Source organism: Sander lucioperca, chromosome 4 (genome assembly GCF_008315115.2).
Source record: "Sander lucioperca isolate FBNREF2018 chromosome 4, SLUC_FBN_1.2, whole genome shotgun sequence".
In the NCBI taxonomy this organism is placed as follows: Eukaryota; Metazoa; Chordata; class Actinopteri; order Perciformes; family Percidae; genus Sander; species Sander lucioperca.
The window spans coordinates 18,752,872-18,779,436 of NC_050176.1; the positions used below are offsets into that span (position 1 = coordinate 18,752,872).

General features: G+C 39.9%; 1 protein-coding gene and 1 long non-coding RNA gene across 2 annotated transcripts; both read left to right on the forward strand.

Moving 5' to 3' along the window:
- Positions 1 to 3,525: 3,525 nt before the first annotated feature.
- Positions 3,526 to 25,910, forward strand: LOC116042557. The gene is made up of 4 exons (XR_004103252.2): positions 3,526 to 3,536; positions 6,683 to 6,690; positions 17,535 to 17,546; positions 25,802 to 25,910. It is a non-coding gene; the product is annotated as an uncharacterized LOC116042557 (long non-coding RNA).
- Positions 8,866 to 10,485, forward strand: ier2b (immediate early response 2b). The gene has a single exon (XM_031288778.2). The coding sequence runs from the start codon at positions 9,087 to 9,089 to the stop codon at positions 9,645 to 9,647; it is 561 nt and encodes a 186-aa protein (XP_031144638.1). The 5' UTR covers positions 8,866 to 9,086; the 3' UTR covers positions 9,648 to 10,485.
- Positions 25,911 to 26,565: the final 655 nt, after the last annotated feature.

The following is a 26,565-nucleotide window of genomic DNA, read 5'->3' on the forward strand; positions in this document are numbered from 1 at the left end:
GGTCTTCAACCTACAACCTCCATCCATCAAATCTAGTTCAATAATAATGTTTTAATGTCGGGTTGAAGGTGTTTTAAAGTGAAGGTTTCAGAGGAACAAAATAAGGGAGGAAAACTGGCTGTTAATTACTGGTACACATCTGTACAAGATTAGTTGCCATGGTAATGTCTATGCAGTCACTGCCTGAGTTGGCAGTAAATTGCAGTAAGATGAAACCAAAGGACTGCATTTAACTCTTTGTATACACATTGTCCACGTATAGATATAGTAAACTAGTAGCAGAGGGGGGAGTTCTACTGAAAGAACACACACAAACACACACACACACACACACACACACACACACACACACACACACACACACACACACACACACACACATTTAAAGTACAATTTCATGACAACTGAGCAACTGCCATCTGCTGATTAGGGTTGCGTAATGTGATTGAAAGGTCCAGAACATCATCTAAATGGACTTAGTGAAATAGTTTTATCAACTGCTGTTTCCACATTTAAGAATGAATTTCCATCAAAAATATGCATTCTATTTCTGTCTTTGTAATGAGACTTAATGGGTGTTGTTTACACTTCCAGTGTGGTATAGAAAGCCAAAGTGGTATATAAAGGTTTTGCCCTATTTAACAACTTTGATTTGGACTGTGACAGTTTATTCTTGATCTAGTAAAAAATCATTTGCCAAATAAATAAAAAATAGCCAATCAACAGTTGCAGTTGAGAGCTCTGAAAAGGCTTTTTATGGTCAATCAAAGATGATCATAGACGTTGTTTTAATGTTAAAAAATCGATATTTTTATGATCTTGTGAAAAACCTTTGATAATTCAATTCAATTTTATTTATAGTATCAAATCATAACAAGAGATATCTCGAGACACTTTACAGATAGAGTAGGTCTAGACCAAACTCTGTACTTTACGAAGCCCCAACTATTACAGTGGTTGCCTCAAGAGCAAGCATTAGCAGTAGCTATTGCGACAGTGGCAAGGAAAAACTCCCTTTTTTTGTTAGGAAGAAACCTCGGACAGACCCAGACTCTTGGTAGGCGGTGTCTGACGGCACCAGTTGGGGGAGTGGTGAATGGTGGCAATAATAGTCATAATAAAGATAGTGAAGCAGTGATCACAATGGTAGTCATAGTAGTTCATGTCATAGTAGGGCACAGCAGGGCGTTACGGGGTGTAGTGTGGCACAGCAGCCTGGGTGGACGCGGTTGGACGCAGCAGGACGCAGTCGGACACTGCGGGGAATCGCAGAGCGTAGCAGGGTGTAGTAAGTCCATAGCGTCAGCTGCACCCAGGACCCCGGTGTAGGTGCCACCCAATTCCAAGGCGATGTTCTGGGTGAAGAAGAAGCAAAGGGACTCCGGGGAGAAAACTCCCCAGAGCTAGGTTAGTAACAGGCATTTCTGGGACTAAGATGCACACAAAAGGAGACAAGTGAAAAGAGAGAAGAGGGAGCGGCTCATTGTGTCCTTGGAAGGAGCTTCCCACAGCAGTCTAGAGTTATAATAGCATAACTAAGAGAGGCAGGCTAAAGAGAGGGGCCCTGGACCGGGCTCGTACTCTCCCCTGCCAGAACGGGCTGTACTTCCTGCCTCCCTCTACTCTACTCTACTATGCTGCAACTCCTCACTCCCTAACTATAAGCTTTATCAAAGATGATGGTTTTCAGTTTATAGATGATGGTTTTCAGTTTATGATGAGGATTTCTAAACCTTCCTCAACACAGACCTAGAAACTTATCCATTTTATCCGTTTGTCAATCAAAGGAAATGAAAATCTGACGGAGGGTGATGAATCATCTGGACCATAGAGCTCTCATTAAAAATAAATCGGTAAAGGATCCACATGGATGGACAGAGTGGATCAATGTAGAGTGTTGCTGGGAAAAAAAAAGAAACATGCGTGCTCAGCACTTCCTCCAGTACGGTTTGCATGTTCTCTCTTTACAGCTTTCCTTCCTCTCCCACCCATTTGTCTCTAGTCCTGTGGGGTTTCTCTCAATCCTACCCTGTCCTGTCCAGCTCCATCCTTCCTGTCTTTATCCTGTTTCCTCGCCTCTGCTCCTCCTTCACTCCACTTCCTGTGAAAATGTACAGCCAGAGTTGTAAACTAAACGTCACTCTTGACACACACACACACACACACACACACACACACACACACACACACACACAGACACACACACACACACACACACACACAGACACACACACACACACACACACACACACACACACACACACACAGACACACACACACACACACACACACACACACACACACACACACACACTGAGGGAGTCAGATTGTTTTTTTCCGATCAGTAATATTCATCAATCAGCTACTTGCTTCATTTTTAAGCATCAATTTCGTGACAGTGAGGTTGTTTCTCTCAAAATTTCCCATGACTCATTTCCTTCTTGACACCAATTTTGGCTTTTTTCTTAAATCAGTGGTTTTGTTTTGACTTTATTGAGGAGTATTTGTCCAAATGTTCACTCTCTAGCAAGTCGACTTGAGAATATTCACCACTTAATCACATTACTAACTTACACTAACTAATAGGATATTAAGACGGCATTGTTGTATTTCAGATGATATTGTACGTACATGGTACATATGTTGATTGAAATTCAATTTAGTTCAATCAAATTACCTCAAACTAGGGCAAATTTGGGGTCAGGTGGGATTCTAGCATAAGAGTACTGGTTGGTATCTGGGGCAACATGCAGTGTCTGTGCACACGTGACGGGCCTGTGAAGCTGACTGAGTACTTTGTGTGCAGGTGTGTCCCCGACATCTCAGCAACTCACTTTCTAACCGACTGAGTTACCTCAGCAGTTGAGAATTAACACGTTTTGTTTCTGGCTGTTTAAACTGTTTTACTCCTGTGTTGGATTTAGCTTATCCATAAGTAACAGAGAAGACTTTTTAGGCTCTGCGCAGGCCAAACAAAATCTCAAAAAGTTCCTATTAACTATTACACTGGCCACTGAGAATAATTCTGTTTGGATGGAAGGTGTGGATTAACTTTGAGTATAACTCCGCATTATTGACTATGCATTCATTTACAAGTCGGATTTTCATTGTTTATATTAGCTCTAGCCAGGTTAGCCATTGTTAGCAATGCCAGTTTATAACAACGCATTACACTATTTTCGTGTAATCAAACAGTTTAACAACATGTCCACAGATAGAAGTTGGACAGGACTGTGTGTACGACTGATTTAGTGAGACACAAATAAAACAGAAGGGCTAATAACTATATGTTACTGCAGCTTTCACTACTGTTGATGCATGAAGCAGCCATGTTGGATTTTTAACTTTGGGTACTCGGAGGTTGTCAGGGGGCGTGTTTCCGACTTTGACCTTGAAAAATCCGACATCCGAGTACAATGCACTATGTTGAACGCATTCAACTCGGGTGTGACGTCATTTCCAACTTTGGCTTCAGAGTTTAAAAGTAAACGGAACTATCAAAGCACTATCACATCGGACCTGTGACACAGGTTTTTGTTTGCACTTCTAAGTTAAAGCCAGTGTTGTAGCCCAGTCACCAACTGTCGAGTCCGAGTCATGTCTCGAGTCCAAGTCCAAGTCCAAATCACCGAAGAAGAGTCTGAGTTGAGTCACCATTACCTGAGTTTGAGTCTAAGTTGAGTCTCAATCATGAACTACAGTCGCTTGTGGAGGACACACCCAGTGACAGACTATATCAATATCTTCTATCAAATTTGTCTGACCTATTACACATAAAGGTAGTCAGAAATCCAACTTACGAGTCCAATTTCATGAATGCTCGAGTCTGATTTCATAAATCCTCGAGTCCAGAGGGAATAGTGAGTACTCCATCACTGTTTAAAGCTAATCAATATTTCTATATTGATGCACCAGCATTAATAATGAAATGTGGAAACAAACTGCAGGATCAAGTCACAAATCTCAAATTCGCCTCAAAGCACTTTATAATCTGCACAGCATACGATAGGCCTCTTTCCTCATACCTTTAGTTCAGATAAGCAAAAACTCCCGCAACAAAAAAAAAAACCCTACGTGATGTGAGAAAACATTTAGGTATTTTCTCAAAACTCAAAAATGAGTTGGTAATAATTATCTCTACTTGCTCATCTATATTCCAGCTCAGCTGACTGCGGATCTGCCTCAGTGGAAAGTTTGAGTCATTTTAAAGCACGAGGATGGAACAAAACAAAGTCTGAAATTAACCGAGACGTTCCGAGATAACAAAAGAAACTGGCTGAGAGTCAACAACCATGGAGGAAACAGTCAGAGAAGTGTTGAGTCTATAAATAGACACTCTGACCCATTCCCTAAGGATGCCTTCAAGTGCTCCTTGTAAGGATGACCTACTTTCCTCTTTGGAAATCACAAATACAACTTGCTGCTGCTGCTGCTGTTAAATACATTCAGTCGAGAATAATGAAGAAAAAATAAACTGGTTTGTTTGGAAAGTAGATTGCTGTTTATTTTCTTTTACAGCTGTGGAGCTGCTATGCATGAAGGAAGAGGAGAACACACACGTCATGCCCTTAATTGATAGTGAATGATGCCAGGATGCAACTGGAAACCACAACAAACATCAGGCTGTGTCATAAAGCTGCAGCACAATTAAACAGGCCCAGCCACTTTAACCACCAGTCTACATTCACACGTCTTCTCTTAACCCCTCATGTTGTCATGTGACCTGTTTTCAACGTTTCTATGTCAGAAATATGGGTTTCTTTCAACCAAACTGCCCAAAAATAACATGGATGGTTCCATGAAATGCTGAAATAAAAATGAATGATCACTATACTTCCATTAAATTGCGGGTGTTTTATTTAATTTTATGGCATCTGTGGTCTTACCAGATCAAAATATGTGATAATCCATGAACATACTGTATATTCCTCTGATCTTAACTATTAATCAAAATAATGAATCATTTCTGCTTCTTTTTTAATTCAAAAGATTAAACATAATTTAATATAAATGAGGTTTATTGACCATTGTAAAATTTTGATAATTTTGACCAGGAAGGACAAGTGCCTGGTTGACGGGAAGACAATTTGAGGGTTAAAATACTGCTAAACCGTGTTAAATTGTACAAATGTTTTATTGAGAGCTACTGACAACCGGTGTCAAATCCTTGTGTGTGTGTGTGTCTGCATATTTGGCCAATTAACATTCGTTTTCTGGGTGAGGACAGTCTGCATAACACATACTAATTGGATCCATTGTTAATATAGAAATATTGATTAGCTTCAAACTGCATAACATTGGATGTAACATTGAAAACAAACACCTTAGACTTGATGTTTACTGTCATTGATCACACATCTCAAGAATCGGTTATTTGCTTTTCAACCTTATAGAAACGAATGGGAAGCAAGGGCCTCCTGAAACTAATAGAGAAATACATTCAAAAGTCTAAAGAATTGTTTAAAAAATGATCATCGAAAAATGAGGGATACATGACTTGTATTTAAGGAGCTCAAACTTACAAACACACACAATTGTGGTCCTTCTGTTAGAGGTTTAACACACTGCTAACCAACATACTGTAGTAACAACATACACCAGAAGTGCCAGAAAGCTGTTAATAAAAGGGATCATCTTTGCCATTATATAATGTTAATCGTGGCAACAGTCTCCATGCTTTCTGCCTGCAAATGCAAATGTCATATTTTGGCAGTGAGGTCATTCCCCAGTCCTACCAACCAGTGTTTATACTATAGAGAGAATTATTGTCAGAAGTGCAAAGCAGGCCACACCCTCTGGTCTGACTCTGCACACATAAAACACATTGAGTTGCACGCATACACCGCCCATTTGGCCTCAGGCAGAGGCAGTGTAAGTATAATCACACATAACACTGTAACCATAGTGACCAGTCGGGTACAGACCTGAAGTGAAGTCATGTTTGGTTGTTTTTTTTTTTTTTGCTTAAGAACAACTCGGCTTATAGAACCATACTCATCCAACTTGCATCTTCGGTGCCAGCTGGGTTGTGATTTAGCACGATTTAAAAGGTGCAACACATTAGAGTAAAAAAAGAGCAATTTACATCTCACATGTTCTCCTTTAATGCCAAATATGTGTGCAGACACTGAACAGGATTGAGCATACATTCTCCTTTACATCCTTTCAAGTAGCAAGTAAGATTTGACTGTATGCTTTCCTCATTGTCAAGATCACATTTTTGATTAAAGCTATACATATATATATATATGGTATAACATTTTTAGATGCTTTTTACAGGTCACATTTTTTCACTACAATAATCTTTATTTTAAGGTTTATTTTTTTTTTTTAAATGCCCTAGCCTGCCACTGTAAAATGCATTGTCACATCATTGTATAATTGCTATTCAGACATTTGGTATCCATTATAGTGTTAGGGTTTCTGCCACCATGTTCACGTCATGTGGGATGGAAGCGGGGTGATGGGAAAGGTTTCCATGGTTACAGCTCACATGTTTATACAGCATCTGACAACTCAGTGTGACTGATAACAAGGGTTACATGCACACTGAATTCATATTTATCCAGCACTGAGTAACACTTGTGTGACAGGATAAGTTTGGATGTAAAAAAAAAAAAATTCATGATCAAAGTGGCATCATTTTAGCTGCCTTTAGTTATGGAATTAGGCTGATTTCAAGTCCCCTGTGTTTGTTATTTCCACACACTTCCACGCTGTATTTCTTACCACAAAGTCAAATATTTCAGAAAATTTGAAAATCCTGTCTCTATTCCCTCTTGTTGTCATGATGGTTATTTTATGCCGTTGATGGTTATTTTTTAGGCCTATAAGTAAAAAGAAATACAGATGTGGCTACGTCCATATGTGAGTTATGTAAATCACATTCCCCCAACACTCACTCACTTTGCTTGCTGCCAATTTGCTATTCCCTAAAAAAAAAGATCATTTAAGATCTACAGGAGGGACATTTAGCATTACACAGCTAAAAAAAACAGACCAGAGATTTAGATGTGAAAAAATACATGCATTTTTGTCATTTTATTCTATTGTTTATTCTATCGTTTAAGGTGCTTTTTTAACTTCTGGCCAGGGGCAGATGAAAATGAGCATTATTTAAGAGCGCCCCCCACCCCACACACACACACACACACACACACACTCTTTGAATTGCCTTGTTGCTGAAATGTGCTATACAGTAGGCCTATGAAAATAAACCCGCCTTGCATTGCCTGAATGAATAATGAGCATCAATGAGCACTTTCCATGTCAAAAGACTACTAAAATAAAAATACATAAATATATAAATAACAGCAAATAAGTTAGGTTTAGATCAGGGTGCTTTTATGAAAGAATGTCCAAAATCAATAGGGACATTATATTTGATCATAATTCTGTTGTGGTCATGAATTATTGTGTTTAAAACATTCAGATTGAAAGGACAAGTGCTGTCTAATTGCAGAATGTGCCCTCTTGTTTGGTTATCAATCTTGCTTGGGACTGTCAGCCGCCTGCCTTTTGACCTCAGCCGTGCGGCTGCTAAGTAACCTAATTCACACCGGTGACAACTCCATATATGGTGCAGAGATGACGCCATCACCATCAGCGCTGTGCCCGGGTACAGAGAAGAAGGGGAGGGAGGAGGGGCTGCGGTTGCGCGTTCGCGTCATGGCTTTTCCGCTGTGCGCGTCCCCAGAGGGGTTTACTACAGGATGGACCATATATGGAGGCTGGCTGAGAGTGCGAGTGAGTGACGTGGGTGTGTGTGTGTGTGTGTGTGTGTGTGTGTGTGTGTGTGTGTGTGTGTGAGAGAGAGAGAGAGAGAGAGAGCAGAAACTCCAGAAATTGGAGACACCTTCTCCCACGTGAATTCTTCGAACTGCTGCTGGCTTTTTTTTTTGTGTTGCCAGAATGTAAACATGTCTGACATAATCTCACTCCACGCGTTTCTTTTTCTCCTTCTCATATTCACAAAGTCACTTGAATACCTCCCATTACGACACTTCCTTCAACATTGCGCAACAAATCGCTCTTGCTCTTGTTGTTGAGAAAGTCTATTTTAAGACAGAATTTTGACTTTGTTGTATATTATCTCTTATATGCAACTTGCGTTACCTCACAATAGTCTATTCAATTTATAATTAAAAAAAACAAACATATTTTGTAGAATGTTAGGCTAATTGTTGCTTGATTTATAGAATGTATTACAGAAACTTGAATTCATCATCTAAACAGATTATCTCTTATAGATACTTTACGTTTCATTGTTGTGTGATTTAGTTGTTTCGCTAATTCACATATGTACAATATACTTTTTGCTTTTCTGTGAATGAGCTGTATCTCTCCTGGAATAAAATGTGCTATAAATAATGTTTTGCCTGCATGTTTGCTTAGTTAATAATAATCTTGATTTAAGTGCTATGTCATGGTATTTAGATAAGAAGACATTCTATAAGATAAGACGTCTATTAAACATAATTTAACCCCAATAACAAGAAAACAATCTTCACATCTTCATTCAAGTGCATAAGGTAGCTAATAAAAAATCAGCTGAAATTGAGGGAGAGATAATAATAAAATACAGATACTTCAGGATTAAATTTGCTGCAGTAGCGAGACATTACTTGCAGCAGAAGCAGAAATCTAAATAATAAAAGAGATCAACTGTGAGAAAAACGGTAGACGGAACAGATGGTGTTTGTGTGTGTGTGTGTGTGTGTGTGTGTGTGTGTATGTGTGTGTGTGTGTGTGTGTGTGTGTGTGTGTGTGTGTGTGTGTGTGTCTGTGTTCGCTGCAGCTACAGCAGGTGTGGGCGGCGCCTGTTTGTCATTTACTGAGGAATGAAGTCCATGTTACGTCAAGGAGGAAATAAAACGCCACCCTGCTACTTGAACGCTCTCATTTCTCTGAGTCTACAACAACTGGTGAACAGCTGAAGACCGAGCTTAGACAGATCCAAAACTAAGAAACTAAAGTCTAACTTTAGACAGATAGGCGAAACTAATCTGCTTGCCTTTTGGTAAAAGTGACAAAAAACAACAACAACAACAACAACAACCGTGCGCAATTACGCATAGAAAAGAACAATGAGTGCCACGACCGCTATGGAAGTGAACGTCGAAGCCAGACGGATCCTGGCTGTGTCGATAAGCAAGCTGTACGCTTCCAGGACCCAGAGAGGCGGACTGAGACTCCACCGGAGCCTTCTGCTCTCCATGGTCATGAGGTCTGCCCGGGACATCTATCACTCCTCCCGGGAGACCGAGGGGCAAACATCGGAGGAGCCGATGGAGACCAGCTCCAGCCCGGTGGAACAAACTGTGTTACCCGAGCCTCAGTCTGAGCCCCAGCCGGCACTGAACTCAGTCGAGACGCCCACAGAGGTGCCGGACAGCGAAGGAGAAGAAGAAGAAGAAGAAGAAGGGTGTGATAGTGAAATCACAGAGGACAAAGAGAACATGAGCCCGACGAAGCAGTCCAGGAAACGCCGGGGCAAGGCGTCGGCGGCGCCTGACTTCCTTCCCAGCAAGAGGGCGAGGCTGGAGCCCGGGGAGGAGAGGTATGCGGCCCCGATGGGCAGCTGTCGCGCCGGGGCCGGGGACTCCCTGAGCGCTTTGTCTTTAAATCGGGTAATACCTGCCTTCTGAACAAATGGAGCAAGAAAATAGCCTCCATTGAGACTTTGGAGTGAAGTGATTCTGAACTCCTCGTTAAGGGCGGTTTGACCCCCCCCCACCCACATTGCACACCAAGGAGCTGACCTACATCAGCGGTCCCGGGACAGAGGGATTACCGGGACCATGGTGCAAGCTCTCCGGTCGATCTGAATGTGCCTGCCGGGCTGGCAAAGCCCCTTACAGAGATCATCAAGCAGAGAAGGAGAAGAGACTGAACCAGTCGTAAAGGAGTTACGGCCGGAAAGTTTGAGGAAGAAACTGAACGGGAACTGGTTGTGTTGCCTTTTGTTTCCCGGTGATTCACCTTCAGTAAAAAATGAGTCCAAACAAGTGACTGTCGCTGACTCAAAGTGTGTGTATGTGTGAATCAGCAGAGAGTGATATGAGTCAGTCAGAGAAGAAGTGCAGTGGTTGAGCAACACACCCACACATGTACAGGACTACCAGGGAATTTCCTGTCTGTATATACCGGGATATCAGACTCAACCACTGAAAGAGGAAGGACAGTTTGGGGCAGACTCATACTGTCACACACACTTAACTGCTGCTGTGGACTTTGAAAAGTCATACTACTGCTATAGGGGACTGTCCTGTACACTTTGTTCACATGGTGCTTTGAGAAAAAAAACAACAACCAGGCTGTCCACATGGTGTTGGAAGCCCAGTAATCTAAACTTTCTGTGTATTTATGTCACTGAAATGTTCTTATTCTTATCAGCTCTGTGAAAAAAAATTACCTCACATTCCAAGCTGCTTTTTTGATTGAATTAATGGTGTAAATATTTTGTAATAAACACTTTGAAAGGTATACCTCAGTTGTCTTGCTCTCTTTGTTAATGCAGTTATTTAAGGTTTAGGTGATGTTTAGAGTTGCTGATTGACCCGCACTCTCTTGAACCTCTCCCCACTCCAAATTTATTTCCAAATTAAAGAGCTAGTGGTCTATATTAGGCCACAGTTTACCGGGTCAATCCTTTTATAAGAGGGAGGATGTCTGTACAACCCAGTGCCAGTCTGGCTTGCTGCCACTAATCTTCATGCTTAGAGTAGGGAACACACACACACACACACACACATTTAAACAAACAAACTCTCTCTCACACACACATGCAGCTTCCCGGGTCATAATATTTCCTGTGGATTACAGCAGAATTCTGAATCACATCCTTCCTTCCCGACATGACCTGACACCGATTCAGAGAGGGGTAATGAAAACGGTTACGCAACAAAGCAGCTGGGGCCAAACACGCCTGCTGAAAAAAACAAAGAACAGCAGGTAGTGTTTATAGCCTGAGAGCCTCTTCTTCTTCTTCATCATCATCAGAAGCAGCAGCTTCCTGCCAGATGACTGGCGATGATGGTGGTGTCGTTGATCCGGTCGTTCTGGTCGCTCAGGTTTTCATCACCTTCCTCGTGTTTATTATGCAGATCTCAGTTACCATCATCCTACTCCTCCTTACTTCTTTATTTCCTGCTATTTAACGCAACGTCTGAGTCCAAAAGAGGAAGCATTAGAGAACAAAATGAAAAAGAAAAGCAATGATGAAAAATTATGCTGACAAGATGATAAAGAACCGAGGAATGATGATGATTTCATCCTTTAAAAGGTCAAATGAAATGCTTTCTTGAGTCTCCCTAAAGGACAATTCTAGCTTTTTTTTTTTTTTTTTTTTTTTTTACAAATTGAGTCTTATTAAATAGTTGTGATCATCATTTCTGTCAGTTATAATAACATTGTTTTTAGATTAGATTAGATTCAACTTTATTGTCATTGCACAAGTAAGGACAGCCAGTACAACGAAATGCAGTTTTACATCTAACCAGTAGTGCAATCATTAAAAGTGCTTTTCCTTTACAGCAGTGCTTAAAAAAGACATAAAACACAGAATGCAATATGATCATGTTAGTCCATTATTAAAGTGCATTAGCAAATAAAGTGCATAGAGTTCTAAGAAATCAGACAGTCCATAGTCCATATAATAGTAGAGACAGAAAGCAGTATGATCCTACCGTAAATAGTGCATACTTGAGACTCATTAATAAAGTGGATAGTGATCAGAGGTAGTCAGACAGTCCATCATCCATGTGCAAAAGGAGAGTGGACGAAGGGCAGGGGCTAGTGTTGGGTCTTGGTGTTGAGCAGCGTTACCAGACAGGTTTGTTTACACATTGCAAACAAAAACGAAATAGAAATAGTAGTTTGGCAAAAACAATCTCAACTCAAGGTCCACTTTATAGCAGACACGGGCAGTTAGTTCTGGATGACATCATAACTACTGCTGATATGTTTATGTCAGCAGAACATCTCCATGGCAACTGAGCAAAGGGCGTCCGCTGATAAGGCCGTGTGACACAATTGAGTCTGGGTCGTTTTGTGAAATTGTGAAGTTATCATTATCCTTTTAAACTAAAGGAGATATGCCTTTGAGGTCATAGCTCCTAAGCTTTGGGAACTCTCTGTTTTTTTGTCATACACACACACACACACACACACACACACACGCACACGCACACACACGCACACGCACACACACACACACACACACGCACACACACACACACACACACACACACACACACACACACACACACACACACACACACACACACACACACACACACACACACACACACACACCTTTAAATTAAACTGAACGCATTTTTATTTTTAAACTTTTTTGTGTTTATAGTTTAACATATGTTGCCTTTGTCTTTCAATATGTAGAACTTTGTGATGTCTAAACTAGAAAGGTGTTTTTAATTTTATATTTTTTTTATTAATTATTCAAAAAAACTGTGAAAAATTGATCATCAGATCTTACCAGAGCCCAAGAAGTTGTCTTCAAATGTCTTGCTGTGTCCGACCAAGAATCTAAAACTCAAAGATATTCAACTTACAATGATGTATTACAAAGACCGGCAGGAAATCCTCTCATTTGAGAACCTGTAACTAGAGAATGTTTGTCATTTTCCCACTACTCATCAATTAAACGACTAGCTGCTTCAACGCTAATCAATTCATCTAATCACCATTGTCAAAAATAAGCAACACGACTTGTCAACAGTCAGAACAATCAAATATTCAAACAAATAAACAACTTGTTTTTCTTTTTCTTATCCATATGCGTCATCATCATCTGGTGATCCCTCAGATTTGTAAAATGCATCATGTTTTCGTTATGACTTCGTTCACTGATGTTGTTTTCATATATCAGAGGCTCAGCAGCTGCAGTGTCACACTGTGAGTGTTAATACCACCTAATATCCACACAGCATATGAATGTAAACATAAACCCCCCAGATGAGAGCTTTATCATGGTGACCTTGATCTGCCTACTTCCCTAGCTTATATAAAAAAAAAATTGGGTCATTCATTTATAAATTTATATAGGCTATAAATTGCTCTTTAAGCAGCAATAATTATTCAGCTAGAGAGGATTTCAGGCTGTAATAGTGTTTATCACTTTGTCACTTAAGTCACACAGTGTCCTTTAAAAAAACACTGTAACTGGTTTTCCTAAAAAAGACAATGCCACTTATAGATGCAAATGAGTTTAGTGAAATGACATATCATGAATCATGAATGAGAGTCAGGGAGGGACAGCTGGCAGTGGTGGAAGAAGTATTCAGATCCTCCACTTAAAGCGCTCATATTATGCTTTTTGGCTCTTTCCCTTTACCTTTATTGTGTTATATATATTTTGTGTGCATGTTATAGGTTTACAAAGTGAAAAAGCCCAAAGTCCACCCCAAAGGTACTTACCATCTCCAACAGAAAACACTGTTCACCAATTGCTCCAAACAGCTCTACTGTAGTCCAGCCTTAACTTCCGTGACGAACGTGCGTCACTTTGTAACTCACATGTAACACACGTTATAATGCTCGCCTAGCTGCTAGCGTGGCACGCCCTCATACTCTCAGCACCTGAGAAGCCCCGTGGTGAGGAGCAGAGAGTTCGCCTGGCGTTCTGCGAGCAAATCACTCCGCCTAAGTAGCAGAAGTAGCAGTGCATCACCTTTCTGAAAATATAGTTCCCAGTATGTATACGGTTAGAAGATGGCTGTGTCTCATGTGACCTTGTTATTTGTACATGCTGTGACTATACAAATCACAGCATGTAACTAGGAACATGTTAGTGTTATTTTGTCACTTATTGGGAGCAGTAGGCTAGATGGAGCCGGTTACCTCCATGATCTGTGCTAAGCGAGGCTAGCGGTGGGTGCGTCAGACAGAGTTACGACATGCACGGAGATGAGAAGGGTATGTATGGACTTATCTAACTCTGGGGGATACGGTGAATAAGACAAAGTCCCAATAAGTCGGCGCGTTCCTTTAAAACGTTAAGATGAAGAATCCAGAGAGTTACACATGTGGTTCCTCTGATTAGAGAGGAAAAGAGTTAAGGAGAGAAAGAAAAAAAGACTTTGGGTGGAGTGCGAACTGAGACAAAATGAGAGAAAAAGGGGGGTTACTAGTTGGCACAAGAAACTGAATGAGAATGAGGTGTGGTGTTTGATTCTCAACAAAGTAGAACATATAGGCAGTATGCACATGTTTGTACCTTCAATATTTTTACACTGTTTCTATGTGTGTCTTTTATGTTCTTATATGTATTTCATGTCATTTGAGGCTGCCCTGTCAAAGACAAATTTCTGTCACTCGTGACAGACAATAACGTTTATTTTTTATTTTTATTTTTATTATAACCTTTATTTAACCAGGAGAAACCCATTGAGATTAAAAATCTCTTTTTCGAAGGGTGACCTTATCTTATCTTCACTCACTTAGTATTTCACTTAGTCATAATAACTCCATTTTGAGTTTTGTTTTACCAATATGTCATATTAATCAACCACGTCTTTCATTGCTGAGCAGTTGAGCGTTTGAGCAGAGGTGGGAAAGCAGCCAATGTTTTGATTGAGTCATTATAGAGTCATTGGTATCAATCATCATCCCTCTCATAGTGAGGTCATTCTATGGTATGAAGACTTAACCCTAACCCTAACCCATCGTATCATCCTGTTTAAACTACACCCCATTTTGTCTTCAAGGACTTCTGTGAACCTCACGTGTCACATTAACTCTCCACATGATGTGGATCGATTATATGTACGACTTAACTGCTCTGAGCTTGCAGCGGCTGTTTTTTTGAGGGCTCCGAGTTCTCCAGAGATGGGCACAATAGCAGTAGTACATAATGTTCCACACAGCTACTCGAATAAGAACACAACATGGCCTTGGACAGAACATGTGCTCAAATCAAACAGTAATACAAACATATGTTTCCAAAGAGACTAATTCTGGATCAAATTTCCTTCATGATTAAAAGAATATGTAGCTCAGAGACATGGGGTAATTGAAATAATTGTTTTATTATATACGTACATTTGCAGGCCTGGACTAATAATGTTTTGCTGAAAGGGGCTTTAATGGAGCCAGAGGTGCAAATCTTCCTTTCAAGGAAACTGATGGTGTGATTGTTTTGTTCCTTTTATTTCAGTTATGTGCAGCGTTACCAAGAAAAGCTGCTGCTCTGATGTATGGTCTGTTTAAAAAACTAAATAAAAAAAACAGTTTAAAGTGACTATATGTAACTTTTAAATGCTTCTGAAACTGTGTAATGTTCCATCTGATGAAAGAAAGCTAGTTTTATATAGTATTTATTAATGCCTCTGCCCGGGTCCGATTTTCCCCGCAAAGTCACGAAATGATTTACGGCAGGTAGACGGCGCTACAGTAGCACGTTCTGATGGGTCACAGATTTCTTTGTTACACCGGAAAAGCCTGTGTTATTGTATCCAGCCAGGTAAAGGGTGGCAGGAGATTTCTTTATATAGGCCTAATTGTATTTTAATGTTATTTAAGAAGTGATCTGCTGTAGTTATGGCTGATACTGTGGGAGGGCTACCCTGGAAATCCAGAGTTCTCGCGAGAGCACAATTTGAATTTGCTCAGCGAGTCACTCTGGCATTGAGTAATGATGCTCATTAACTATGGCCTTGTAGCCGAACTGCCAGAGGTGAGCTAAACAGTTTAATCTACCAGTTAGCTCCGCTGGCAGCTAAGCGTATGGGGCTCTGGATACGTCACCCCGTGTATTGTTGTGATTGGTCGTAGTGTTATCCAATTGCCTGCAGTGAGATTTTCAAATGCATGCTTGGTGGCGCCCCTCGAGTTGGGCCATTTTCATTACTCATTGCCAGACCCTTAAGCTATCAGATTTGGGTCTGGATTTCCAGGCTAGGGCAGGGCCATCATAGGAAAGAAGGAAATTAAACAAAGAACAACTAAAAGGGAAAGTGATAAACAACGGGCTTTGAACAGATGGAGACAATTATGGGATTGTAAATTATTCAAAACCGACCCCAAATTGGCCCTCAGGTATGTAATATGTCTATTTCCTTCATAAAATAACTTTAAATTGCGCAATGTGGTTGTACGCCAGTAGCCTAAATTACGTCCCCCTTCCATTTAGCGCGGACATTTTATTCCTTTAAGTCCGTGTTTGTGTTGGCCTACTATTTTCTTTTCGTTTGTGCCCCTGTAACTTTACTTGTGGAAAGCGTCATTGGGTTTCATGAAATACGCTATATTAATCTAAGTTATTATTAAGTTAGTTGCTAAAAACAATCTCTTATTGCTTTGGCTAGTGACAAAGTGACAGTGATAACGTTACCCGGTTTAGCTCATGATACATCCAAAGTAGGCTAAGTTACCGTATGCAACACTTGAATGCAACAATGCATCTGTAACGTATTGTATATGAATGATTTTATGTCTGAGCAAAACATTCATCGCAACTATATGACCTCCCCATAATACTAACTCCTAGACCTTCACGACAGCAGGTCTGGTAAAAACACCACCGCTTTTGTCCAAAGGGGCAGCTATAATCAACACAAACCGAAAGTTACATATAGCCACTTTAAGTATGTTGGACACGACCAGTGATTCTCTCTTCTGTGTAACTCTCTATTTCTTGTCACTTGGTGTGTGAATATACTGTTAATGACTGTTAAAATATATTGCAGTTATTATTGCTATATAATACTGCTATTGTCCTCATACTGAATGCTTTTAGTTATTTTGGCCTTTAAACTGTCTGGAAGGGATCACCCCTGATTACAATTCATCCTGAGGGGGACACGAATGTCTGTTCCACAGTTTATGTAAATCTATTCAGTACTGTTGAGACATGTCTTATGGTGACACAGCTCACTCACATGGTGTTGCTAAAAGAAAAGTCAGGGGATTACCAAAGTCAGCAGGTTTTATCCTCTGGGGACCTTGAATGTCTGTACATTTCACAACAATCCGTTCATTAGAAATATTTCCGTTAGACCAAAGTGGTGGACCAACAGACCAACCAACATTGCCATCTGTAGAACGACGCTGCTAGCAACAGTTACAGCTTCCAGCTTCTCAGATGCTAGGATTTGCTACTCTTCTCTCTTTTATAGTGTTTTGCAGTGCCACTGTGGCACTAAATGCTTGCTCTTGGGGGAATTACTGTAATTGTTGGGTCTTTGTAAATTATAGAGTGTGATCTAGACCTACTCTATCTGTAAAGTGTCCTGAGATAACTTATGATTTGATAATAGAAATACATTTGAATTGAATTGAACAGAATTATATTATATTATTTTGAATTCCATATTTTGGGTTATTTGAAGGTTACCTTGGGCTCTGGAAAATTGTAAATTTTTCACTATGCAATAATCTGTAAACTGTATTTTGAAGTTGTAGTAGTTGGTTTAGGTTGGGACTTGCGTTTAGGGTTATGAGGGATATCTTTAGAGCTGCAAAGATTAATCGATAAGTTGTCAACTATTAAATTAATCACCAACTATTTTGAGAATTGATTAGTGGTTTGAGACATTTTTTATGAAAGAAAAGTAAAACAATCTCGGATTCCAGCTTCTTAAATGTAAATATTTTCTAGTTTCTTCTCTCCTCTGTGACAGTAAACTGAATATCTTTGAGTTGGGGACAAAACAAGACATTCGAGGACGTCATCTTGGGCTTTGGGAAACACTGATCCACATTTTTCACCATGTTCTGACATTTTATAGACCAAACAGCTAATTGATTAATCGAGAAAATAATCGTTAGTTGCAGCCCTAGATAGCTTTATTGGTTTTTGGACAACTATGGAGCTCTATGGCACAGAGGAATAAGACATATCATCAGTGGAAACACACACAATAATTAATAGTAAGATCAATTCATTGCTTGTGTTGGTTTTCGATGGGATTTTATGAAAAAAATAAATAAATAAAAAAATCCCTAGCCTAATCCTTTAAAATGTAATGGGAGAGGCCGGTTAGCTCAGTTGGTAGAGCAGGCACACATATGCAGAGGTTTATTCCTCAAAGCAGAAGGTCCAGGGTTATAGAGTCCGGCCTGTAACAGTTTCCTGCATGTCTTCCCCCCCTTTCTCTCCCCTTTCATTTCTGAGCTGTCCTATCCATTAGGCGGAAATGTAAATATTTTCTACTAAAAACTAATCTCGCAACAGCGGCTAAGTAAATTGTACATGTTTTCAGTGATAGATTCCCTGGATCAATTGTGCACTGTGGGGTAGGGCCATATATATGGCAGTGTGATTAAGATGCTCAGTGCAGAGGCCAGACAGTCACAGTGACATGAAGCTCTGACAGCTCAGAGCTAAAAATAGAACAGCGCCGGAAATGTCTTCATACAGGATGCATGCATGCATCGACTGACGCGCTCCTGCCTGTGATGCAAGCAGATAAACTGAGGAACCAATCACAGTGAGGGAGTCGTGTGCAGATGTTCAGGGGCCAATACAGGGTCTGTGATCACATCTGTTACGTATTTCTCCAGTACGATGTGTCTGTATTGTGGATTGATCATTGATCATATTTGTATGATAATTTATACTGTAACTTATCCCTGCATTACACTGGTTGTGTTAATAAACTGGATTAAATAACACATGATTATGAATAAGTATATCTATATTAAACATTTAGTTATTAAGGGACTGTACACAAATTATTGGTAATACTCAACGTCAGCATAGAGTTGGTCAAATTGTTTCACCATTAATAACTTAAAGAGGCAAAAAATCCTTATATTCATGGCATCCACATTAGCCATTAATATAAACAATTAGGCTTAGAAGTAGAGTATTTAAGAGTAGGTCATTTCAAAATTATGGCAAACATAACACAAATATGAATATTCCAGACATTTTAGAATAAAAAGATACTGCATACAGTTTTCTTTTTTTTTAACTTGGATTATAACATAGACATGACACATTTAACTTTGCTTTTTAAAACTTTCTCTTATGATGCAGACAGGGAATAAATGACTGTTGGTAGGGTTAACATTAAATCATAACTGACATATTGGTAGGGTTAACATTAAATCATAACTGACATATTGGTAGGGTTAACATTAAATCATAACTGACATATTGGTAGGGTTAACATTAAATCATAACTGACATATTGGTAGGGTTAACATTAAATCATAACTGACATATTGGTAGGGTTAACATTAAATCATAACTGACATATTGGTAGGCTACTATTAGCTAGTTGACTAAGTGTGTTTCCATCTACCTGTTTTAACGTGTATTTAAAAAAAAAAAATGGCAGTACACATTTAGATATTTGGCACAATGTATCAGTTAATAACTTTAAATGCAAAAAAACTGTGTTTCTGTGAGCAGTGGCTCATGTGTTTCTCTGGAAATTAAGAGGAAGTCATTATGTGTGGAATCTGTGTGTGTGTGTGTGTGTGTGTGTGTGTGTGTGTGTGTATATGTATGTATGTGTGTGTGTGTGTGTGTGTGTGTGTGTGTGTGTGTATATGTATGTATGTGTGTGTGTGTGTGTGTGTGTAATCATTTGACAATCACATGTCAAGAGATTGTGAACACATGACCTTATGCCTCTCACAGTGCCGATTGTGTGACTGACTGAGACGTTTCATTACAGCAGAGGAGTAAGGATGCTTGCATGTGCGTGTGTGTGTGTGTGTGTGTGTGTGTGTGTGTGTGTGTGTGTGTGTCTGTGTCTGTGTGTGTGTTCCTGACATATGCTATCTTCGGGGACACATTTCAGACTAAAGACTAGTTAATTGGGGACAAAAGCTGTGTCTCCATTTGGGAAAAGCTGATTTTAGGGTCAGTGGTTAAGGTAAGGAAAGTAGTGGCTATTGTTGTGGTTAGGGTAAGTCTTATTATTTTATTAATTAATGTGTATTCATGTAATGTCCCCAAAAGTGACCTAAGTAAAGTGTGAGTGTGTGTGTGTGTGGTAGCGCAGCAGCACAGCTGGCAGAAACAGGAAATGATGAGTTGATGCCGGCGGGCAACAAAACATGTAGGAGGAGTCTATTTTAAGACTCGGCTGCAAGAGGACAGAGCTCTCCAATACATCTGGCATTGTATGACTGTGTGTGTGTGTGTGTGTGTGTGTGTGTGTGTGTGTGTGTGTGTGTGTGTGTGTGTGTGTGTGTGGCAGTAGCAGCAGAGCTGGCAGTGACAGGAAGTGATGCGTTGATGCAGGCGGGCAACAGAAAGTGTAGGAGGAGTCTATTTTAAGACTCGGCTGCAGGAGGACAGAGCTCTCCATTATATATATAATATTATGGAACCCACGCAACTTCGAGGCAAGGCCCGCCCTTGAATAGCATTCACACACTACTATTGACCGGGCGTCCATGCTTACACAAGGTAACATAACCCGATTTGTTCAGGTCCTATCAGTGGTGTAGTGGTCCCTGGAGAAGTGGGTATACTCTCAGTGTTCACCTTTTTTTTTTTTTTTTTAAAGTAGTCCAGAAAAAAGCCCTGTTTTAGAAACAGTGACATGTAAGACTATGATTTAGTTTACCCAAAAATCTGTCATTTCTACTTGCTCACTATTATAAAATGATCATGACTTGATTAGGAGCAGTTTGTAGTTACTACTGGTCACACAAGCAGCCTGGATGAATGTAAAATGTATTTATCATGAGGCAAACATGGTGTTATCTCTTCTCCTCTAAATGTGCAGTCATATTGCCACTGGCAATTTGCCAGTAGTTTAAAATAATGATTCAATTGGAAACCACCTTAAAACTTACTTCAGAATTATGTCTTCCATCAACTGGGGTGGCACACCGCCGCTTGTGTTATTTCTTCATCTGTTGTTTGGTCTGCTGCCGTTATCGTAGTCAAGTAGCACCGGCACCTGAGTTTTTTTTGTTTTTTTTTTCACTGGCACCTGAGGTATTAGCGATATTTTCCTCGGCATGACCCGCCCTACTCTGCCTCTGATTGGCTCATCAGTCCTCATGCCTAAAGTTAACCAATCTAATCAGTGAAAGCAGCGAGTACCAGCCAATTAGAGGCAGAGGAGGGTGGGTCATGGCTTCACTATCCTTGAGGAAAAAATGGGCAATCTGGCTCACAGATATTACTGAATGGTGCGCCTCAGGGGGGATTTAGAAGTGGGTATACGCAATGCTGACTGAAAAATAAGTAGGTATACGCCGTATACCAGCGTATACCCTGGACTACACCACTGGGTCCTATCCCCTGACCGATTGGCCATCCTAACCTCAACCACTCGAGGTCAATGCCTAACCCCAACCAATCGGGCTGCTTCATGGGGCGGGACTTGCCTAGAAGTTACGTGGGATCCATAATAATGCCTCCAATAGGCCTAAATCTGGTATTGTATGAGTGTGTGCGTGTAGGCAAGCTAATGGCCAGATGTGTTGTTTTTAGTGTTTTAAAATGTCATTACAGCCCACAGATAATTGTATCCTTTCAAAAAAACTCAAACTATGATGTATTTCTTCTTGTGTTTTTAGGCTTTCTTTTAGATGTCAGTCTAATGCCACCCAGAGAGTTTGTATGTGGAGATGGTAAATAGACAGTCAAACAGAGAGGAGGAGGAGGAGGAGGAGGAGGAAGGACAGATGTGAGGAGAAGGAGGGCTGCAGGAAGAGCAGTAGGCATTTAAAGAGAGGAAGGGGAAAGAGAGAAGGAGGAGGGATGTCAATAAAACGTCACTACACAGGGAGGGGGAAGTGTGGGACACAGCAAAAGGTTTTGCGAGGGAGTGTGTGGGTGTGTGTGTGTGTCTTCCACAGCCCATATCAGTGACGTAGTGTCAGACGTAGACGAAGAGGAGGAGGAGGAGGGAGGCAGTCTGAGGACGTTTAGCGAGGAGGCGTTTGATTTCAACATGTTTTAAATATTTAAATAGGAGAGAGCCTGGTGTGTTGGTCGTCTCACCTGCGATGATTTGGCTGCCTGAGGGGTTTTAACACTCTGTAGGAACAAATGACTTCATTCACAGATGCACTGGTCTGCAGGAAGAACTGAAGAAGTAGATTTTCTCATATAGATTTCAAAATGAAGGCTCTGATGAAAGAGATCATCCCCCAGGTTGCTAGGATATTTGAAAAATCCTTTGCATTCAAAATCAGGAAATTCTCTTTTTAAGAATAGGAATTTCAAAGAAAGGACATCCTCAGTACGCTCCATTAAAAAGCAGCTAACGGCCTTTTTAAAGGGGGACTTCATGTAGTTATCATGGTGGACAAAAATTTGAACTACTGCTGTTAAATTCATGTCACATTTACGTCAGCTTCTTAATCACACCTTATTAAGACACGTTTTATACTAATTCTAGCTGACAAATTACAAATCTCATTTTAAAGACTTATGTAATTTAATTTCAGTTTATTTATAACCTATTACATTTACAGTCCACAAGATTATTACATGAGAACATTATTTGGTATTATATTTAATGCTATGATTCATCAAAAAGAGACTTTGTCATTTTTGTAATAGCATTTCTAAAAATCGCATTCCAAATTGGCTTTATAAGTGAAAATGTACCGAACAGCAATTACGTTCCTATTGTAGTTGTATCACATAGCATTGTATTTAATGACAGAAGTTATGAAATCACATGTCAAAAGATTAATCCTGTTGCATGTCTCAAAATACTCGAAATGATAATTAGTTTTCCTTTGCTCGCGCTACTGTAACATAATCCTGTTAGACGTGACTGGGTACTCTGTCACGGTGTGTGAATAAACTGTTACTACTGCACTGAATAACAATGATAATAATACTGTTATCGCAATCGTATGTTGGAAAGCTGCCAAAACTGTCAAAAATGTATGTAATCTGTAGTGATAGAAGCAGTATAGGACTATATTTTATTGACAATGTGTAATTATTTATGACATAGTATTTCTTTATTGTATTGGCAATGTGAAAGTAACAATGTAATGTTGAATGTCTTGTTTTGTTTTATCTTTTGTGTGGACCCCAGGAAGAATAGTTGTTCCTATGGTAGCAACTAAGGGGGATCCTAAATAAAAAAAAAAAAAAAAAGTATTTGTTTGTACATCCCTTAAAGCTATAGTGCGTAGTTTCTGTCTCCCCCATGAGGAATTCTAAGTAATGACAACAAAACTGCCGCTGCATCCACATGATACAAGCCTTCCGTGATCGCTGAGTTATGCAGCCTTGCCTTTTGAAATAAAGAGGCAAAAGTACAAAATATTAATACATTTTCCTATACATTCATATATAATATTCATGCATTGCACAAAATATTCAAAATATCTCAAATTGTAGGCTAGGCGACTTGGTACAGTAGTTAGAATAAATGCCCTTTCAATAAGAAGTCAGCGGCAAGAGACAGTTAGCCTAGCTTAGCATAAAGACTGGAAACAAGGGGAAACAGAACCTCTAACGCTCACTGATGAACACATATACCTTGTTTAATCCGCACAAAAACCAAAACTTCATATTTACTGTACAGACATGACAGTGGTATCTGTGGTGTCTTCTCATTGAAGAAATCTGCCTATTTTTCAAAATGTTGACTCTTTAAATAAACACTTTTAAAAAAAAACCAAAAAAAAAAACCCTGTAATCAGACTATGGAAATGTAATCTGATTATGCATAATCTGACTACTCAATTGTGATACTGTGTGTGTGTGTGTGTGTGTGTGTGTGTGTGTGTTACTGGGTGCAGGATCATTAAGCAGACAAGAGGATGGGTAGAATGCATTCTCTCTGGTTTATTCAGGTTCTTTAGGAAGAGTTCTGTTTGAAATTACAAAATGCACTGGTAGAAACAGCAGAGATAGATAGAGAAAGAAACAGAGGGAGAGAAAGAGATGGTCAGAGAAAGAGAGAGGGAGAGAGAAAGAAGGGATTTCATATCCGGAATAAACGGGAATAACATCACCAGATTCAGGTTCAGGCAGCTCTTTACTCTCAAAGGGATTGTTTTTCATCAAGGACAAGTTTAGTGTTCCTTCTCCCCCTTTTTAAAATCATTTTTTTTCTTTTTCTTTTGTAATGTTAGTTAAAGTGTTATCTATTCTCGTTCCCCCACGGTTTTTCCCCCGTGAAATAACTGGCAAATATAACAAACAAACATTCTTTGATTTCATCACCAAAGTCATTTCCATTTTTTTTATCAGGATGATTTTTTTTTTTTTCATTTTTGTTTTTTTTATTTTTTTGTTTTTAAAAATAGAAGAAAAAAAGAAACACATTGCTCTTAAAAACATCTATCTATATATATTTTTACATATATATATATACTTTTTTCTTTATATTTATTTTTTTTTATTCCTGAAGTTGACTTGTTACCCCACATAGTGGCATGCACATTGCACATGCAAATCTGTAATTAAATACTTCTCTTTTATCTTAAATTGCCATGTATGTTTATTTTTTCTCTTCCCCCCCCCCCACCGCCCCCAACTTGCTGAGTGAATCCTGTATGGTTTTCTACTGTGGCACTGGTTCGGTTTCTACTGGGTCGAGTGTCCGATGGTTTGCATGGTGATGAGATGGGTGACTCGTAGTTGCTTCGGAGAGTTTTCCCAATGCATCTCTGCACTGACGACAAAATCATAACCCTTTGTAGCTAGTTTTTACCGATTGGCTTGTGGCCGGCTCAGCATTCATTTCATAAACATTTATGGAAGGGTTTTGTTGCATTTTATGTTCCAAACAATTATGTAAGGAGCAGTTTGCTTTGACGCTCTTACTCATTTAGCTTTTTTTTTTTTAACCTGAAAACATGGTGGAAACTCATATGAATACCAGAAGAGATAGGAATGTCTCTAATCTTTGGATAATGTTTCCGGGATTGGAATCAATGCTTCTATCAAATGATAGGTTACTAAAACTTTGTCCAATACAGGAGTTAATGGTTCATTTTTGGCCTGTGCAAACCTAAACCAATCAAGTACAAAAGTGAAAACGATATAATGTGTCCACTTTTGTTGCAAAGCTCTGTAGATGTGCCACCTCCCATCTTCTCTGACTAATCACAAAAACATAACAATAAATTGAATGTTTTGATGGTCGGAGAATATTCAAATCTGTGCTACAAAGGGTTAAAAAAAAGAAGAAGACCCTGCTGATTTCCTGATTTTATGGCACCTGGAGATGTTTTGGGAGAGATTGGCCTCCAGCGTCAGAGACGCTGACGTCAAGAGGTGAGGACAGATCTTCTGGAAGCAACTCGTTTCCACTGGGCTGATGGTGGTGAAAAATGGAGCGGAGAGCGATAGATGGAAACAAAGAGAGGGACCTCGGGGGTTGCTATGGCGACAGCAGGAGACACTTCACCCATGTCTGAGGAATCAATTTACTGTAAATCCGCGCAGAAAGGAACTGAGCCCGGCAAGTATTCGGGATACAAGTTTTGATAGCTTGCACAAAAATGAATAATTCCTTCCTTGAAATAAATAGTATTAGCAAGGAGTGTTAGCATCAGGTTAGCCGCTGTGTTTCAGTACACGGGCGCACACAAATTACTGAACTGATTCTATCAAAGTATCAGTAAGTTATCACATTTAGCGCCGTTGATGCTCTCTCAAACATTTTTGATGCTACATCGAAAGTTATTTTACTCATTGTTCACTCTGTGCTCAGCACCAAGCGGCAGAGAAAGTTAGCAACTAGCTGGTAAACAACTAAGAACCAGATATACTCTTAAGAGTCGGTGTGGACTGAAACAGAGCTTAAAGGAGCGTGAATAATGGACTTTAATTCTTTAGATGGACACAAAACAACTCCAAATCAATGCTAATGTTGCTCTGCGTCAGTAGCTAACTGTTAAGCTAATTAAGCAGTATGTATTTTATGCAATAACACATAGTTTGTACACACTCTACCTATAGAACAAATGTGAGAGAACAAATTATTAATTAATGTGCCGAAATCATCAAGAAATTCACCTCTAATACCTGCTGGACTCCCTACAGAACTGAAGACGTACACAAAGACGCACACAGACTGCAGACAGACGTTCACAGATAAAGCACACCCACACACGCAAGCAAGAACTCATTCAACCTGCACTGCATGCACAGATATACAGTACACCTTTCACAATAAGTGATAACGGTGAAAGCTCAATCCCACCACCTTGTGTTTATGAATGGTATTACATGAGGAATGAGGAGAAAGGGAGGGATGAAGTCAATGTGAAGATGCTGAGAAGAAAGAAGAATAACACACAGAGAGAATGTCAGGTGAACACAGTGAGTTTTTCAGAAAGTTTATGGATTATATACACAAGAATTACTGAGCCCAAAATATACAACAGACGGTGTGGGAGAGAATGGGTGAGAGAAATGACATGATTATCTACTGACCCCCTTCACCCCTTCACCCTCGCCGATCCAGGCTGGACTTAATGATCCCAGAGGAAGGTGAGGAGTGGGTGAGATAGGGAAGGAAGGAAGGGAGGGGGATGAAGGTGGCGACGAGGACATTAAAATCTCACATGTGCGCTGTGGTTGTCTCAGAAGGAGAAATCATCGTGTCCTGTACAGTGTAAGGCACTGAGGGTGACCTACTGTAGCTG

Coding starts and splice junctions, on each gene's coding strand:
- ier2b (XM_031288778.2), top strand. CDS start 9,087: ATGAGTGCCACGACCGCTATGGAAGTGAACGTCGAAGCCAGACGGATC.